The sequence below is a fragment of the Petaurus breviceps genome, unplaced genomic scaffold (genome assembly GCF_028583685.1).
Source record: "Petaurus breviceps papuanus isolate PSGF00001 unplaced genomic scaffold, PetGlider_PUasm1.0 185, whole genome shotgun sequence".
NCBI lineage: Eukaryota > Metazoa > Chordata > Mammalia > Diprotodontia > Petauridae > Petaurus > Petaurus breviceps.
The window spans coordinates 1,353,792-1,374,117 of record NW_027185797.1 but is presented as its reverse complement, the minus strand read 5'-3'; the positions used below and the strand labels follow the sequence as shown (position 1 = coordinate 1,374,117).

The window sequence follows — 20,326 nt, the reverse complement described above, 5'->3', positions numbered from 1 at the left end:
TTCTTCGTTTGTCAGTATTGTATAATTAACTAAGTCATAAGTTTCTCCAGGTCAGAGACCTTGACTCCAATTTCCCTGGAACTCCTTAAGACTATTTAAAATATTATAGTAGATTCAGTGGGCACTTAAACTAGCTGAACCTTCAACTGGCTAATAATACTACCTTTCAACTTCATTAAGATGATGGAACTTTAAGTTTCATTGATTTCACTAAATATTTCAATGTGTGTGACATTTTTAAAGCAGTTTCTGAAATTGAAGTTCTTCCCTACAAGACAGAAATACCATTCAGTGGATGCCTGTCATATTAAGAAGACCCTTTTCACTTTTTCTAAAGACTCCATTTTATGCAAAATGGACAATTTTGATAACATTAATTTGAAAAGCTTCTGTACAAATAAAGCCAATGTAACCAAGATTTGGAGGGAAGTGGAAAACTGGGAAAGACTTTTTCAAACCTATGTCTCTGATAAAGGACTCATTTCTAAAATATACAGAGAATTGAGTCAAATCTATAAGAATACAAGTCCATATCCCAATGGATATGGTCAAAGGATATGAACAGGCAGTTTTCAGAGGAAGAAATTAAAGATATCTATAAGCATATGGAAAAAGGCTCTAAATCACTATTGATTAGAGAAATGCAAATCAAAACAACTCTGAGGTGCCACATATCACCATCACATTGGCTAAGATGACAAAACAGGAAAATGACAAATGCTGGGGAGGATGTGGACAAACTGGAACATTAATGCATTGCTGGTGGAGTTGTGAACTGATTCAACCATTCTGGAGAGCAATCTGGAACTATGCCCAAAGGACTATAAATAAGTGCATACCCTTTAACCCAACAATACCACTTCTAGGGTTGTATCCCAAAGAGATCACAGAAGTGGGAGGAAGACCCACATGTACAAAAATATAGCAGCTCTTTTTGTGGTAGCAAAGAATTGAAAATTAAGGGCTTACCCATCAATTGGGGAAAGGCTAAACAAGTTGTGGCATATGAATGTAATGGAATACTATTGTGCTAAAGGAATGAGGAGCAGATGGACTTCATATTTACCTAGAGAGGCTTATACGAACTGATGCTGAGTGAGAAGAGCAGAAGCAGGAGAAATTTGTACACAATTACAGACACAACATATGTATGATGACTAACTTTGATAGACAGAACTCTTCTCAGCAATGCAGGGTTATAAGACAACTCCAAAAGACTCATGATGTTAGGAGATGTCTACATTCAGAGAAAAAACTAGAAAGAACAGAGTTTGAGTGCAGATTGAAGCAAACTACCTGCTCTCTTTCTTTTTCTTGTTTGGTTTTGTTTCCTCTTTCCCATTGTTCATTCCATCCAATATAATCCTTCTTTAAAACCTAATGTCTAATGTGAAAGTATTTGCAGATCCTATACTTGATTGCATGTCGCCATGGGGGGGGCGGGAGGAGAGAGGTAGGGAGAAAATTTGAAACTCAAGGAATTGTGGGACTGAATCTTGTAAACTAAAAGTAAACAAATTAATAAAGACCAAAAAATTTAAAAAAATAAAAAGACTCCATTTTAAAAATATTGAGAATTCCCAATTATCATATTGCTTATTATCCAGCTTGATGTTTTTCCTGGTCCTTTCTTTCTTCTCCCTTATGCCACAAGATACGTGGCCATTTAGCTGCTCAGTCTTTCCTCTCAAAGATACAAAGAGGTGAAGCTTCATAAGTATTTAGCAGCAATGGCAAAACTTTTTATGGGAATAGAAACTGAAACTAATAACTAAAATAACTGTTATATTCCATTAATAATTATAAATGGATGCTCCCTGTCTACTGTACTTCTAAATGTCCACAAGCAGCATCAACTGAGCTCCTATACCAAACACTCAAATGGATAATGTACACATTTCCTTCAAGAACATAAGAGTAGCTCACCAATGCTCACCTATCTGTTCGGCTCTTCTGCATATACTCTAATAAGTGCACTACAGGGATCCACCCAGTGACCTGGGAGCTTTCCTCACTTTCTTATGTTATCATGAGGATAGTTATTAATGCAGGATATGGACAGATCAGATCTTATTCCTGGTTCTGGCCCTGGCATCAGTCCATCTTTTTTTTCCCCACTCATTCATTTGGTGATAAACCTCCTGGCACTTCTTCATAATTTCTTGTTTGTAACACATGGCTGTCTATCATACCCAACAATGCCTCTCCAATACCCTTTGGGTGAACTTCAATTTCCAATCTTCGGAGACCAGAGTGTTCCATGACTCCTAATCATGTACTACTACCAGATGACTAGCAGTATTCAAAAGTTGGGCCTTTGTTTCAGGAGAAGTTTAGAATTATTACAGCAACTTTATAATTTCCCAAAGGCCATGGAGCACACTTTACTATTCAATTCTAAGCCCAAATTATTCATTCACTGTGTTGACCCAAGAAATATATACTGATGGATACTATCTACAGGCCATCCATTCAACTATGTGGAGAAAAGGCAGCCTTGGTCCACTTATAGCATTAGGCCAAACTCCTGAATCTTCCAAAGGAAGATTCATCATCATCCATAAGAAATCCCTTCTCACCTTGGACTCTGTACTAGATCTTCTCTATGACAACTGCGTTTGATGAATGCATGTTTCCCTGTGTTATGCCCTCTTTGATATTAAGGATCAGAGCAATGTTGAACAAGGTTATACCCCATTCTAGCTTCCAAACAATCCTGTAAAGTTTTAACATATGCATAGGCTTCCATAACAGACATGATTTCAAGCTAACTATTTACCTGGTTTCTTAAACAGAAACTCAGAATAGCATAGCACCAAGTGTACTGGATGCGGGATCAAGAATAACATGATCTTGGGGCAGCTAGGTGGCGCAGTGAGTAAAGCACTGGCCCTGGAGTCAGGAGGTCCTGAGTTCGGTTCCAGCCTCAGAGATTTAACACCCACATAAAAAAAACTAGCTGTGTAACCTTGGGCAAGTTACTTAACCCCAACTGCCCTCCAAAAGGCAAAAAAAAAAAAAGAATAACATGATCTCAACCTTCCCCAATCAATGTAAAAAGTGGACTCTGAACAAACTTTGGAGCTGTAGAGCCCACAAAAAGACAAAGAGAAGCTAACCTCCTGCTGAGGACAGCCCAGCAGGCCGGCAGGAACTGGCAAGCCCAGCGCTCTAGGAGCCTAGCCAGCCCCGCCTGAGCAGGACTCCAGATCAGCAGCAGCTGTGGCGATTTCCAGAATTATCAACACATAGATACGAAGGACAAAGTGAGAGATCAGTGCAGTCTAGACTTTGGGACCCAGTAAGTAGGACCCAGTAAGTGGGAGTCCGTTGGCTTTTGCCCCAGGGCAAGAAGCCGCTGAGACACGGCATAGCCAGCCAGCGCCACATGGCAGCTTCGGCTCCTGGCCTGCAGAGTATAGGGGGACCAAGCAACCAGTCTGAGGGGTAATCACTCTTGCTTTAACCTGTTTGGATCTGGACTGCAGTCTAGGGTGGCGGTGCTGGGGTGTGTGTCCAGCTTGCCAGAGAGTGTGGAGACCTCAGAGAAGGAACACATCTAATACCTCTGGCAACTTAGAAAACCCCAGCATTTGGGACGAAAGCTCCCCTGTCTGGTGGCAGAGTCCTACTATGGCAAAAAGCCCAGGGGTCAAGTGACTGAGGGGCGACATGACTAGGCAAAGGAAACAAAGCAGACAGAAGATTCCAACATTACACTCCTATTTTGGGGACAAAAAGGAGCAAAGCATGGAACAGGAGGAAGACAGTGAAGTCAGAACTCCTGCACCAAAAGCTCCAAAGGAAAATACAAGCTGGTTACAGGCCATAGAGGACCTTAAGAAGCAGATAAGAGAAGTGGAGGAAAAATTGGGAAGACAAATGAGAACAATCAAAGAAAATTACAAAATGAGAGTCAAGAGCCTGACTGAGGAAAATCACACCTTAAAACATAGACTAACTCAAATGGCAAAAGAGGCTCAAAAAGGCAATGAGGAGAAGAATGCCTTAAAAAGCCAAATTTGCCAGCTGGAAAAAGAATCTCAAAAGCTCACTGAGGAGAATCATTCCTTCAGAATTAGATTGGAACAAATGGAAGCTAATGACTTTATGAGAAATCAAGATGCTGTTAAACAGATCCAAACAAGTGAAAAAACAGAAGGCAATGTGAAATATCTTATGGGAAAAACCACTGACCTGGAAAATAGATCCAGGAGAGATAATTTTAAAATTATTGGACTACCTGAAAGCCATAATCAAAGTAAGAACCTAGAAATTATCCTCCAGGAAGTTCTCAAAGAAAACTGCCCTGATGTTTTAGAACCAGAGGGCAAAATAAAGGTTGAAAGAATCCACCAATCACCTCCTGAAAAAGATCCCAAAAAGAAAACTCCTAGGAATATTATAGCCAGGTTCTGGAATTCCCAGATTAAGGAGAGAGTATTACAAGCAGCCAGGAAGAAACAATTTGAATATTGTGGAAACACAATCAGGATAACACAGGATCTGGCAGCTTCTACACTAAGGGATAGAAGAGCTTGGAATATGATATTCCGGAGGGCAAAGGAGCTGGGATTAAAACCAAGAATCACCTACCCATCAAAACTGAGTATCATGTTTCAGGGGAAAATATGGTCATTCAATGGAATAGAGGACTTTCAAGCATTCTTGCTGAAAAAAACAGAGTTGAATAGAAAATTTCACATTTAGATACGAGAAGCAAGAGAAGCATGAGAAGGTAAACAGGGAAAAGAAATCATAAGGAACTTACCAAAGTTGAACTATTAACATTCCTACATGGGAAAAACAATAATTGTAACTGATGAAACTTTTGTCAGTATGAAAATAGTTGAAGGAAATAGAAATATATATATATGTCTATATATGAGGGCATATGGGCATATGAATACATATGTGAATGTGTGTATATATGTTTACAGGTATACATAGATAGAGGGCACAGGACCAATTTAATAGGAAGGAATGATACTTAAAAGGTGAAATTAAGAGGTGAGAGGAATATAATGAGAGGAGATGGGGAGAGACAAAATGGAGTAAACTATCTCATAAAGAAGAGGCAAGGGAAAATGGTTACAACGGAGGGAAAAAACAGGAAGGCAAAATGGAATGGGTCAACCTTATTCTCATTGAATTTGGCTTGGGGAAGGAATGTGAAAGACACACTAAATAGGGCATCTCACCCTACAGGAGAGTAGAGCAGAAGGGGATGAGAGGGGGGATGATGGAAGGGAAGGCAGGCTGGGAGGGAGGGAAGTTGGAAGCATCCACTTTTGAAAAGGGAGGGGAACAAAGTAGAGAATAGAACAAGTGGGAGGTGGGATAGGAGGGAGGGAAATATAGTCAGTCTTTTACAATATATTTACTATGTTATTGTTTTGCATTAGCTACACATGTACAACCTATACTGAACTGCTTATCTTCCTAGTAAGGGTGGGTGACAAGGGAGGAAGGGAATGAATCTGGAATTCAAAGTTTTAAAATCAAATGTATATATATACTATTATTAATACTATTTTACATGTAATTGGGAAATAAGATATACAGGCACTGGAACATAGAGATCCATCATGCCCTACTGGAAAATCGAAAGGGGTATGGGAGAAAATATGGGAGAGAGTAGATTGGAGGAGGGGATATCTGGTGGGACTGCTATTTTGGGGCGATGGGTAGGGGAAAAATGGGGAGAAAATCTGTAACTCAAAATCTGGCAGAAATGAATGATGTAAATCAGAAGTTAATAAAGCATTTGAAAAGTGAAAAAACAAAAAAAAAAACAAAAAAAAGAATAACATGATCTCAAGTCCTACATAAGGCATTTACTGGTTGCATTACCTTGGGAAAATCACCTGACCTCTCTGACCTTCAGTTTCTTCCTCTATAAAGCCAGATAATACTTTTAAACAACAATGTTTTCATAGGAATAGTTCAACTCACCACTCCTCTGAGACCTCCCAGATCTTAAAACTTTTTCCTACATGTATTATCTCCCTATGTGTATTATTGTAATATATATATATATATGTATATATATATATTCCCTACATACATTATTATATCTACTATTATATGTATTACCACACAAGATCCCTGAACACAAGGATGATTTTGCTTTTGGATTTTTATCCCCAGCCCTTAGCATAGTGCCTGAAAGTCGGTTGGTCAGTAAGCATTTATTAAGTGCTTAGACTGTACTAAAAACACTGGCACAAAATAATCATTAATGAATACTTTTCATTCATTCATTCAATATCTATCACTTAAGACTATTATGAGGAGAGCACTTTTTAAACCTTCAAGCACTATATAAATATGAGTTATTATTATTGTTGTTGTTATACAAATGAATCTCCTCTTAATCCACATAGATTTATGTCACCATTTCTCATTTTTAGGATGAATTAATTCTACACTCCTGAAAGTCCATCTGGCAAGGGGAGTGGGGGTGGGAAATAAAACAACTAAAAGTAGTCTGCTTCTTCTAAAAAGAAAAACAAGAAAAGAGAGAGAGTGAAATGAGGCTATCTTCCTATTATGAGGAACAGAATCTAAAGGTTCTACAATTATGATCAAGGAGCTCAAGAGTAATATAGCTCTTTTATTAACCCAGCTGCAAATAATTTGTTTTGACATAGGAAGAACTGGATGAGAAAAAAAATAAGCCAGAATCTTCAAGTGAAGACAACTAATTCTGTCTCCCACACTATAAAAGAAGCAACCATTATGTCATATGATGTAATTTCCTGAAAACATAGTTAATACAGAAAATGTCATTACAGTGAAAACTTGGCTACACAGAAATATCCTCCATTGCCCAGAATGACTTTAAACCTAAAAGTAGAAAAAAAATAAAAAGTTATCTTTATTGACAAAGAAATAATCTTTGGATAGAAATAAAAATAATCAAATAGAACCCAAGACATTGTCCATGATTATGCCTGATGTGCTATGACTGATCAGCGTCAATCCAATTCAACTGAGCAATCATTTATTAAGCATCTGCTATATGCAAAGCACTGTGCTATGTACTGCACATATAAAAACAAACCAAAAAAAAAAGTTCCTGCCCTCAAGAAACTTATATTCTGGTATTACAGAGGAGGAGGAAAAAAAGGAGGGGAAAGGAAAGGAAGAGGAAGGGAGGGAAGGGAAGGGAAGAGGGGGGGAGGGAAGAATGGGGAGGGGAGGGGAGGAGAAGGAAGGGATATTTGAACAATTAAGTCTATAAAAGCCCAGCTTTTTGCTGAGAAAGCCAAGAGCACAGGGCAAGAGACAGGAAACAGAAGAGGGAAAAGCTATGTAGAACAACAGGGTGAGTTACATGGGATCTAGCCAAGATGAGAAGAAGTAATGAGCTTGTGAGAAACAAGGACAGAGAACAAAAAGAAAGTCACCGAGGGAAAGCAGAATAAAATAAAACCAGGCTTGAAGGAAAAAGCAAAGGGAAAAGGGGAAGAGACATGGAAAACAGTCACTGGTAGCTCTAGAGTCCATAAAGACAATGAGGTATTACATTGAAGGCATGCTGGCCACTGTTTGGCAATTGCTCTCTACCAATTAATTACTCTCTACTTTAATGTTGTGAGAACTGAATGAGAATATTTGTAAGGCACTCAGCACTAAGCTTGGCACAGTGGGCACTAAGTGTCTTCTCTTCTTCTTCCTTCCTTTCCCCTTCTCCAGAATCCATCCAATACTCTAAAATACCTTGCTAGCTGTTTTCAAAATTAAGTAAATGAATATTTATTGGAGGGAAAAGTAACCTTGACATGTAATTTTTTTAAATTATAAAACAGATTTTCAATATCTTACTCAATATTATGATTCTAATAGAGGTTCCTCTTATGCCAATATCACATTCATCACTTTCAGAGACATGATGAACTTGGGACAAAACTAGAAGGATGGTCATTTGTAATTCCACAATAACATACTTGGGTCTAATATGACAGTAAGTCTTTTTGTAAAACTGGAAAGAATGCTGGAGCTGGAAACACGAAGGGCTGGGTTCAAGTCCAACCATTACATTTACTAGCCTTGTGACCTTAAGAAAGTCACTTAACCCATTCCTCAAATTTCCTCACCTATAAAATAGGGATGATAAAAGCACTGATCTCACAGGCTGAGGAAGGCTCACATAAAACAATACATGAAAACAACTTTGCAAATTTCAAAGACCTTTTTAAATGTCACAATCACTATTATTATCCACCTCTAGTTCCCATTAACTTCTTTACTTTTTTTCTTTTTTAATGTGACAAGGGCTCTCATCCATATGCAGCAGGGGTTATCACTATGTGGCTTGAAGGGAAGGGGAACAAAATCTCAACTCTCCTCCCTCTCCCCTTTGCCAAGAGAGGCTTTCACCTCTGCCAGGAGGGGAAGCAGGAGGTCAAGGCCAGCATCTTGTCCACTGTGCTCTCCTCAGAGAGGAAGAGTACCAGGCCAGAATTCTATCTACCTGCTCCCGTGAGTATGGTTAGTCTGGGGGATGTGGCTTTCAGAATCAATCTAACTTCTGATTGGTATTTCAACCCCTACAGCTCTGTATCCAAGGCTTGACTCCCTTCCCAACAAACACAAGTTCCACTAAGTACATACAAAGCAGTTTTCAAAAAAACCCATTTATCCAAGTCCATAGCAAAACAAACAAAAAAAAAACCCCACAAAAACAGAAATCAGACTAAGTATACGTCTATCTTCTCTCTCAAAGCTGGAAGTCAGAAGGGCCCCAAGCAACCACAGAACCTGAAGAGACTAGAAGAGGCTCAAAGCAACTCAGGAGCTTTCCATCCTCCCCTCACCAGATGCAGGGCATTGATCTCCACAAACAAGAAGAGAGTCTCATACCAATGGGCTTTGAGACTCAGATTACATTGAAGATAAGCCAACACCGAGTAATGTTGCCAGATGTACCAGAAACCCTAATTGAAAGGTGCCCTCGAATAGGTTAACGAGTGTTGGTCTTCATACTTCCAGGGCTACATATAAAAGAACTATTCAAGATTTAGCTCTTTTCAGCTATTCTGGTGGTATAGTCTGACATCATTCATCACCTATGATGGCAGAGGAGGTGGTGCCATGGTATTGCCTAAAAGGTGGGACTTTTTGATGGAGAAGTACTCTAGTTTGTCTTTTAAAAAGGGGGGGAACAGCCTAGAAAATGGCTTTTGATTTGAAACCCCTGTCCCCCCAAAATGCTTTGGTTTACTCAAGTTCAGTCTTAAAAGGTACAAACATATAAACCTAGAACCAGATAATGTTTCAATTTTTCAATATTTAATTTAAAATAAGATTAACTTCTCAAACTGATATATTTATAAACCAAACATCTCATACCATAAGAATGACTGGTGTGATTAACAGCCTCATTAAAAGATTTTGTTACCTTGAGCAAACACAACTTGAGTTTATGCATCTTCTATGGGAATAAAAGAAGTGGTAAAAATATAATTGATCTATATCATTGATGTCAAACTCCAATAGAAAGGGATCCCTGTAGGCTACAGATTGGCTTAGAAAACTACAAACTAACATTATCTATGGCATACTGTATTTTTATACATTTTGCTTGACATCTCCCAATGACACTGTGATCTGGGGCAGTCACACTCGCAGGTTTTACAGGCCACATAGGGCCAGTCTGACACATCTGAATTCCACATCATTTTCCTATATGAAAGTACAAGGAGTCAGATTAAAGCAATTTCAACAGTGATAACACTGATACATGAGTTAAATGGTCTGTTCAGAAAAGAACCAACTATCCAAACTTTTCAAAATGAAAGAACTACTTAATGACATTTAATGTTAATGAATATATTGTTTAACACCTTCTGAAACATTTGAAAGTGTGAAACTGCTTTATTTTAACAAGGCTAAAAATAAGAATATCTTTCAGGGTGGCTATAACCCATTACATTTGCAATAACTGTGTTTTTATTATGTGCTTAACACATCAGTTAATGTGACATTCAAAACGGTTTCAAGCGCTATTGCATAAAAATAGCTATGAAGAGAAAAAAAAATGTCACAATTGCTTTGTTAGCTGGCAGGCAATTTGATGTTTTTGTCCCTCTATATCCTTAATTCTGCTGCATCTCCGGGTAATGGAGGGCATTCAAATTACAAGTAGCTTTTACTTAGATACCCCAGAAGACATGTAAATTTTTTTTCAAGGAAGGAGGGATCTGAAACTGTAATTTTATCAACTGGAGAGCTTATGTAGAAACTATTTCCACCAATGCAGAGCATCAATTTCTCTGAAATCTAGTCTTAGAGAGTTCCCTGGAGGGCACTGAGGAGAAATGACTTGTCCAAGATCACACAGACAGCATGTCTTCCTGAGCCCACCACTGGCCATCTATATGCTACATCATGCTGCCTCTCAAATATAAATTAGTAAAGATAGATGATCCCCAAATTCAATATATTTTTATAATTATCAAAAAAAAAAAAACCAGTTGTGTGATTTTACCAGTTCTGAACTGAAAAAGAAAAGAACAGAACCTAGTGACTGAACCTTTTAGCCCTGGGGCTAAAGGAAGTCAATACTGCCATTAGAAGGGGATGTGTCACGCTCTCCCTTATGGCTCCATTCAATGACCTGCCCTCATTCACACCAGAAGACTGCCCTCATAGTCATTCCCTCTCTCTTTAATCTTTAATCTCTCCCTATCTCATGTCTCATTCTTTACTTCTTATAAACATAGCAAAGTTTCCTGCCAATCTTTAAAAACCTCTCACTTGACTCCGAAATTCTCACCCTATGGTCTCCTCCCTTCCACAGACTCCCATAAAAGGTCATCTGTTCCCTTGTCTCCAGGAGCTATCTGGGAAGGCAATGGTACCTACTATGTGTCAGATACCACACTAAGTACTTTTACAAATATTATCTCATTTGACCTATAATGATAATGAAACCTTTGGGAGCTAACGAAGGTTAATGAGAGAATGTACAGAGAGAAACCCTTGGGAACTAATTAAGTTAATGAGACACTCTTTTGAGAGAAGAGAGCTCAGTTCAGAACCTTATGTACACACATAATTAAGGCAATAAAATATCAATGATAAGCCATCCAAAAAGGAGACTAAGAAAAACTATTCATACATGTAGGAGAAAAACTCAAAGAACCCAATGCCACAAAAGCCTAGAGAGGAAGAACTGAGGCAATGAGGAGTTAAATGACTCATCCAGGGTCACACAGCTAGTAAGTTTCTGAGGCTGGATTTGAATTCATATCTTCCTGACTCCAAGCCTAGTGCTCCGTCCACTGCACCACCTAGTGTCTCATAAACCCAAAGATCCAAGCTTTTGGGGTAAGAACTCCCCGTCTGCCAAAGATTGCTGGGGAAACTGGAAGGCGGTTTGGCAGAACCTAGGCATGGACCAACATCTCACAACACAGACCAAGATAAAGTCAAAATAGATAAATGATTCAGATATAATGGATAAAATCATAATAAATTAGGGGAGCACAGAAAAATGTACTGGTCAGATCAATGTTACTCATCGATCTGACTAGTAAATTTTTATCTGATGTATAAGAGTTTATGACCAAACAAGAGACAGAGAGGATCATGAGAAGTAAAATGGATAATTCCAATTACATGAAATTAAAAAGGTTCTGCACAAACAAAACTAATGCAGCCAAAATTAGAAATTAAATAGGAAAGTGGGGGAAAATTTCACGGCAAAATTTCTCTGATAAAGGCCTCATTTCTCAAATATACAGGGAACTGAGCCAAATTTATAATATTATGAGCCATTTCCAAATTGATAAAATGGTCAAAGGATATGAACAGGTAGTTTTCAGAAGCATAAATCATGGTTATTGTCACATGAAAAAATGCTCTAAATCACTATTGATTAGAGAAATGCAAATTTAAACAACTCTGAGGTACCATCTCATACAAATCAGATTGGCTAACATCTTAGAAAAGGAAGATGACAAATGCTGGAAAAGCTGTAGAAAAACTGGGATACTAATGCACTAAGTTGTGAACTAGTCCAACCATTCTGGAGAACAATTTGGAACTATACCCAAAGGGCTATAAAAGTGCATACCCTTTGATCCAGCAATACCACTACTAGGTCTGTATCCCAAAGAGATCAAAGAGAAATGGACGTATTTGTATAAAAATATTTATAGCAAATCTTTTTGTGGTGACAAAGAATTGGAAACCAAGGGGACACCCATCAATTGAGTTATGGCTGAACAAGCTGTGTTATGTGATTGTAATGGAATATTATTATGGTATAAGAAATGATGAGCAGGGTAGATTCAGAAAAGTCAGGAAACTAATATAAATTGATGCAAAGTAAAGTGAGCAGAATCAAGAGAACATTGTACAGTCACAGTAATAATGTAATGATGATCATCTATGACTTAGATACTCTCATGATGACAATGATTCAAGACAATTCCAAAGGATCCACAGTGAAAAATACTATCTTACTCCAGAGAGGGAACCGATAAATTCAGGGCAGATTAAAAGTCATAATTTTTTAGTATCTGTTTTAACTTTCTTTCTTGCTGTGTGTTTTCTTTTGCAACAGAGCTAATATGGAAATATGTTTTTCATGACCTCTCATGTATAATCAATATCATATTGCTTGCCTTCCCAGGGGGTGGGGAAAGGGTGGGGGAGAGAAAATTTTGAACTCAAAATTTTTCAAAATAAATGTTAAAAAAAAAACTACATGTGATTGTAAAATAGTTAATAAAATAAGTAAAACAATTAGAAAGACTAACTTTAGAAATTAGAACTCCTCCCATATTTCAGATAATTTTAATTGACTCACTCACTGTTAAAAGATTATGCACCATTGCTCAAAATTGTTACATTTTGCTTAATAAGAACCTTCTTAGAGGTCAGGTGCTGAAACTCCAATGGAATAAAAGTACTTTCCAAATACAGCCAAAACATTTGTTGTGATTAAAATTAAGGTAAAGTAAGGAACAAAGGTCTGAGCACATTCGAGTTAGTGGTGAGGCTAACAACTACCAATAAATGGGGTCTCTTGATTCCTCAGTCAGTCAAAAGACCCCAAGGTGGGACTGGCCAGCCTTCATGTGGTTTTGGGAAGTACAAGAGAACAAAGAACGGGAAGCGTCAAACAATATGATTGGTTACAAAGTCTGCAGTGTCACAGATGGCAGGAAACAATGTAAATGGATGGAAGTCAGGAATGCAGGACTAGCAACAATTCCTCCTGCCATCTTGTTGCTATGGAAAGCTCACTGGTGGTGTCCCCCTGCATGGGCTGACAGGAAGGGCAGCCAGCACTGCAGAGAGAGCAGACTTTCTGGTGCCCACCTGTATCTCGTAAGACCTGTTAGTGAGATAAGAGTTCTCCCTTAATTGTATATGGGCAGTAAGATGTGTAGAGACAATATATTCCTTTGAATTACGATGATTTGTGGCACAACTTAGCTCAGAGAGGAAAGCGGAACTTCTGAACTTAACTCAGATATAAAGAAACACGGCTTAGGCAATTTTACAACATGTTGGGGGTGATACCAAAAAGAATCAATTACAAAATGGAATCAGAATCAATTTGATTTTTTCACACCAATTTCCAGTAGTAAGAAAGTTCCAGACATGGTTACATATATGCCCTGAGCTTTTTCCTCCTCTCCCCTACTACATCTCTATTTCTATCTAAAGTTCAAAGTGAATCTTTTCATTTCGCAATTCTTTGCTTCAGTATTTGAATGACCTCTGGTGGCTGCTGGAATCATCACAAATCAATTGGTAGGGTTAGAATTTAAGGATAACTGAAGGATATTTTGAAAATTTACAATTAACATGTCAACATTATACCAAACAGGGACGGCCAGGTAGCATAGCGAGTAAGAGCACCAGCTCCAGTGTGAGGATGACCTGGGGATCGAATCCCGGCCTCAGACACTTAGCACCCACCCAGAAACACCTGGCCGTGTAACCTTGAGCAAGTTACTTAACCCTAATTGCTTAGGGGTGGCCAGGTGGCTCAGTGAGTAAGAGCAGAGAGCTCCAGTGTCAGGATGACCTGGATCAAATCCGGGCTCAGATACTCAGCACCACACCCAGAAATAACTGGCTGTGTAACCTTGAGCAAGTTACTTAACCCTGATTGCTTTAAAAAAAAAAAAATATACCAAACAATAAAGTGAAGTTGCGATGAAATTTAATTTACAGCATGAACCCTCATTAAACCAATATCTAGGGGTGGGCTAGGTGGTACAGTGAATAGAGCACCAGCTCTGGAGTGAGGAGCACCCAAGTTCAAATTCGACCTCAGACATTTAACACAAAAAACTAGCCATGTGACCTTGGGCAAGTCACTTAACCCCAACTGCCCAGCCTTCCCCCCTCCAAAAAAACAAAAAACAAAACAAAAAAAATATCTATTCATTCAAACTATAATACTTAACTCAAACCATCAATTTTCTAAACTGAATAAGGATAGGGTTTTGGGGGGTTTTGAGAGAAAAGATCACCTGAACAAGAGTTTAATCAAAATTTCACTTAATTAACTTCAAATTAGATAAGTTTTAATTTCATTTACACAATCACTCAAACTATGCTGTCCAGGCCTCAATTCTATGTTACTGTTCAATAAATGTTTCCTGAGAACCTCTGACCCTGTAGACAAAACTTGGCAAAGGCACTGGAGTAATTTGCCATTTCCTTCTCAACTATGTCTCCATTCTGCAGATGAGGAACTGAGGCGAGTAGGGGTTAAGTGATTTAACACAGCTAATAAGTATGTCTGAGGCCAGATTTGAACTCAGATTCTTAGCTCACTGTAATTCATTATTTCCTAATTTAGGATAGCTCCTACAAGAGAACTCTGTGTGCATGCAGTCAATCCCCCCGAGAACCACACAAGTCAGTCTGAGCCCCTAAAATAACACTATAAACAACCTATTTTTTTAAATCACTCCATAGGAAACATAATATTGCTGAACCAAAGCTATCAAAATCACCAGCTATTCCCCTGCAAGAGCTACATATTTAGTCTTCCAAAAGACCTATCAAGAAGTGTTCCATTTCAAGGTATATCTGAGAGGGACTAAGCTAGTTGATTAGACTTTTGGGGAACTAAAACAAACCACATTCATTGTAAATGCAAAATCAATTATAGGTTAAAGGTTCCAGTCTCAATAAAACATTTGTCATCTTCTCCACGTCCAACAGTGGGAGTTTCTAACTCCTCCCCAATTAATATAATCACAGAAGGCCCATACTTTCTCAACTGAATCAATCAAAAGTATAAACTTGGAGCAAACAAGTCCTTAACAATCTGAGAGGAATAAATTGCTTTCATCACTAAACAAATGGCCCCAGATCAAATGTCCCCAGATCAAAAACAAAACGAAAACAAAAAATCTTACATCTGGCTGACAGCATCAGAAATAGCTCTGGGCCTACTATAACACAGTTAAGACCCATCCCAAAGAAGGAGGACTAGTTATCACCCTATGGAGTCTTCACTCAAGTGAAAGGTAGAGAAGCAGCTCTAAAATGGGGGTGCTCCATGAGAATTAGTTCGTTTTCTAAATATCAATGAAATTGACATCAACCACACTGATTCACAGTTGGCTGGGAAAGCTAAACTACTTTTTTTCTAGAAAAGATATGGCATGTTAATAAAATGAAGAATTCAAAGAGCAAGGAATTTTAGCCTCTGGAGTGGCCATCTCAGCATTTCAGTAAGAAAACCATCTGACTCTAAGGACTGCATATTCCCAAGCTTTCACATGAATTTAGGATTATGGAAGACACAAGTAGTTACTAGAAACGCCTCTTGGGGATTTCAGTGTCCAACAAGGAGGAAGAATTCCACTTAAAGAATTCCCCTACCCAAATGGTAAACAACTTTCACAGAACAAACAAAAAATTCCCTAGAGACAATTCCACTCATCCAAAAAGAGGTTTGTTAATGGTGATTAGATAATATGTTTCTGAGCTACATATAATGTTGATCTCCAGAGCTATCACGTATCTTAAAAAAAAAAAAAACCTACATCAGATGTTTTAGGAATCCATAATCTCACCAAACCGGAACCACAACACCTTTGTATTTAGTATGCTTAACCACATTCACACTGTTCAAAATGATTTCATTCTTACCCTCTGAGCCACAAAGTGTACGCCTGCAGAACTAAGATAAACTTTAGTTGAACAAATGTAACAAATAATCAGCAAATGATGAAGTGCTTCATTATGGGGGATGAATTAAATCTAATCAAAATAAAGGCCTGTTAATGATCAGTGCTCTTGTTAAGGTAAGAATAGTCATAAATTTCTCCTACTTACTTGAGTTGCTTTTTTTTTCTCAAGGGGTAGAGGCTGTAAGCAAAATTGATTCTCCATCACCCACCAATGGGAAAACAAAGAAATTATCCTATTTGTTTTCTTCCTTTTTGAAGCAAGTTCATACATATTTATTGACCTATGTGCAATGCACAGTGCATTTTAAAAAATAATCAGTCTTCAAAAAAAGGCTCCCTTAGAATACAAGCTCCCTAAGAGACAGAAACCTGTTTTATCTTGGGTTTTGTTTTGTTTGTTTGTTTTATCTGTAGTACTTAACACTTTAAATGAGTGAATTATGATATAAAGGAACAGAGGACTAGATATGGGGAACTTCAGGAGTATGAAACTCCACCTTCCAATGCAGATTAGCATCTTCTCTGCAACTTTGATTCTTGGAGTTACCTGTATCACTGAAAGGTCAAGGGATTCACCTGAGTCACAAAGAGAAACCATGACAGAGGCAGAATTTGAACCCTGGTCTTCCTGGCTTTAAGATCAGGTCCCTGTTCTTCAGATGCCAAGCTGCCTCTCTTTTATGCTTACTTATATGTTCTAAATAGAAATAAATGCATAAAAACAAAAATGAGAGGTAGAAAACTCCCACTTGTAAGCCCCACCATATTCAATTCTTTCGTCTCTCAGAAAGATTTAGACTCTTCATTTCATTATCCAACATAGTCATGAAATGCTCTTCTACTAAAGCACCATGCAACTGTCCCTGCTCTCCATGAATACAGTCTAAAAAGGGGGGAAAATATATGCTTTGACAGACTAATAATCATGAGTGCTACAGGGGAACCCTATAATCCAATATACCAATAGATATCTGTGATCTCTCATCAATGGTTCTCCCTCCAATAGTACAGATCATAACAAAAGAGAATGCAGCAGTTCAAAGCATGTCCATAAATACGATCAAATGATGATTCAATCAACAAAACTGACTTTCTACATATGTGAGAATGTGGCTAGAGAGAACATTTTAAATCTGCATTTATTAGTGGAAAACAAAGGAGTAAATATAATTTGTGAAGGTTCTTAAGCAGTAGCATTTATGGTGCATTGACTAGGAGCAGGCAGTAAGCACTTGAAAAGATCCTGAGACAAATACTATACTGGTCCTAAGTCTAGCTTGTTTTAAACTGGGTGTGGTCTATAGCCCATGTTATTTTTCAGAATATTTAAGCAGACCAATGATCTCAACAATGTGGATAGTTGCTTCAAAAGAGCTCATAACTCATCTGGACTTTCTCATTCATTCTGTGCAATTCTTATCTATGACATTCCAATAGACTTCACAGGGAAACTTCCCAACAAATGGGATGCCTTGGTCTGGGTCTTTTTTTTATTCCATGGATAACAGTGTTAACACTCAGGTGGTCTACCTAGCTACTCTTGGTACATAACCAGCCCACTTTTTTTCTAAGCCTACATCTCCTTGGTATTTCTTCTATCGATTTCTGTCCTCCTATCATTACTGGCAATATCACAGACTACCCAGACCTACCATGTGCCTTTCCATTGACTTTTGTTATTATAGAGACAGCCACTTACATATAACTACATCTCACAAGTAAGGCACTTAACCCCTCTCTAAGCCTAAGCTTCATTGTCCATAAAATGAGGGTGCTAGATGTAGAAAGAGCCTCACGGGTTGTTGTGAGGATCAGATAACAAAGTGCATAAAGCAGCACTTTGAAAATATTAAAGAATCATATAAATTTCAGTTTTCATCATTTTCTCTTCCTCACCTTTTCCTGGCAGCCCACTAGGATGGGCACACTTGCCCTGGCCCAGACGCTTTTCCCGTCTTTAACTTCTTAAGTAGCATTTCTGCTTCCTCGTTATTGCATATGAAGTCCACTGTCATTGATAATTAAAATAGGCCTTTATAGTAACGCTGACAGATCTGGTCCGTTTGCTGTCCTTTCAGTGTCTTCTAATGCCCTTAACATGAGCTGACATCAAGCTTTGTGCAGATGCATTTTTCCCCTGACTTCATTTAACTGCTGTGTGACCTGATACTACTCATAATCTTCCACTATTCTCCTTTATAATGTTTTTCAAATGAACTTATATTTTAAACCTTCATTGGTTTTTGTTTTCAGTATCTCTATGAGGCCCCTGGTGAAAGAGGTAAAACACTTAGCTCCCTGTTCTTCTCTCCTAACTCGGGGAGTTTGGAACTCTAGGCCTAACTCCACTGGACTAAAGCTCTACAGAATGTTGTTTTCTTGTTATTCACTCCTGAACTCCGAATGTTATTTCCACCCATTAGTTATCTTTTGCATTTGACCCTGGGTTCCTTTTTTCACCCAATTCCCTGACCCTCTCCTAGTCCAGAGGATGTACGTATCTACCACCAATCAACGTGTACAAGCTAAGTCACGTTTCTATGAATAGAATGAAAGGAATATACCATCTCCAGGAATGTCCAAACAAGTAATACAGTGGGATGGTTTTATTCATACCATCTGAAATGACCAGTTAGTCATTTATCAATTAATATCATATCAATTAATAAATATTTCCCTGTTTCAATACACAAAATAATAGATGGCAATTAGAGGATATTTTCTATACACATAATTCAATTAACTGTGTAAGTGACAATCCTCCTTAGATTACTATTATGAGTCTAGCTCACAAATAAATTTTTGGTGATTGTTCTACTTCAAGCATTGATTGTGAGGTAAAAAATGCTGCAGCAAAAATTTAATGAAAATCTCTTTGGATTTTCACTTAGGAGTAAGTATCTTTGTTCTCACCACTTTTTAATTATTTCTTTGTTAGCAAGGACCATAGTAGCGACATACGGATAACTGTTAACATCACTTTCACCACAGCAGACAAACCCTGTTACTCTTCTATAACTTACTCTTAACAACGATGGCAACTCCAACAGAGATTGGGATGGGTAAAATTATTGGTTTATTAGTGTTTCATTATAAACCCATTTTTCACAACTTGAAGAAAATCCAAGTAGAAGTTAATAAAAGCTGTGTAAATTTCCGTTAGCTAATAAATCAATATGCTTATTAACCTTTCACAATATGAAAGTAAGAAAAGAAAAATTACCTCTGTGACAGGCACATTTTCTTGTAGTTCAGTTGTATGAGATGCCAGCAATCCAATCACCCGGGCAACCTTGGCCCGTCTGTGAATTGACAGAGATTAGTTGGCCTTGGGAGAAAAAAAACTGAAAAGAGGCTTAGGTTATCTAAGAATTTACTAGTTGCACCAGTGAGTGATGTTCATTATGAATTCCTGTATACAACCAGCCTGATGTGAGAGAAGCACAGAGTATTTCTGTTAACACCAACGTACAACGTTGGGCCAATCTTGGCTATAAATGCTCTCTCAAGAATATGAATAACTGAGAAAGAGGTGATAAAAGGGCTGGGGATCCTTATCTTTCTCTGTGGACTCATAGGGCACTTGCCTCAATCGTGTCTCCTCAAATCCAATCCAAAGAAAGCTTCTAAGATCAAGGTGGGGGCGGGGGAAGGCACTAGTTCCAGAATCCTAGGATTTCCAAGCTCCTGTTATCTTTACAAATGAATGCTATAAAAACAGTATAATCCAATTGAACTCTACAAGTGATTATTTAGTGTCTCCCTCCTACATGCCCAGGCCCCTACTAGGCACTAGAGAGACAAAGGTAGAAATGAGTGTTTCTCCTTGAAGGGAGATTACATTCAATCAAGGGACATGGCATGCTGATGAATAAGTACATATGAAATAAATTCAAGTTTAATCTGTGGGAGAGAGGGGACTAGCAGCTGGGGGGGTAGAGGGTGTGGAGGATAAGGCCTTCTGGTAGAAGGTAGTACACAGGGCTGGAGGTGAGGACCAGGTGAGTTTTAGGCCTGAGTGAAAGCACAGAGATAGGAAGTGGAGTGTCATGGGTGAAGGTTATTTTGGCTCCATTGTGGAAGTATGGTGTGGGCCTCGATAGAAAGGGGGAGGCTAGGGAAGAGATATGGATTCACAGGGAAAG

General features: G+C 38.3%; 1 protein-coding gene across 3 annotated transcripts in view; it reads right to left on the bottom strand.

The window, feature by feature from the left end:
- Positions 1–20,326, bottom strand: part of ULK4 (unc-51 like kinase 4) — a 651,081-nt gene that overhangs the window by 567,832 nt on the left and 62,923 nt on the right. For all 3 annotated transcript variants that reach the window (XM_069088326.1, XM_069088324.1, XM_069088325.1), the window contains exon 17: positions 19,405–19,483. In XM_069088326.1, the coding sequence (XP_068944427.1) occupies positions 19,405–19,483 (79 nt within the window). The remainder of the gene's footprint in view (positions 1–19,404; positions 19,484–20,326) is intronic.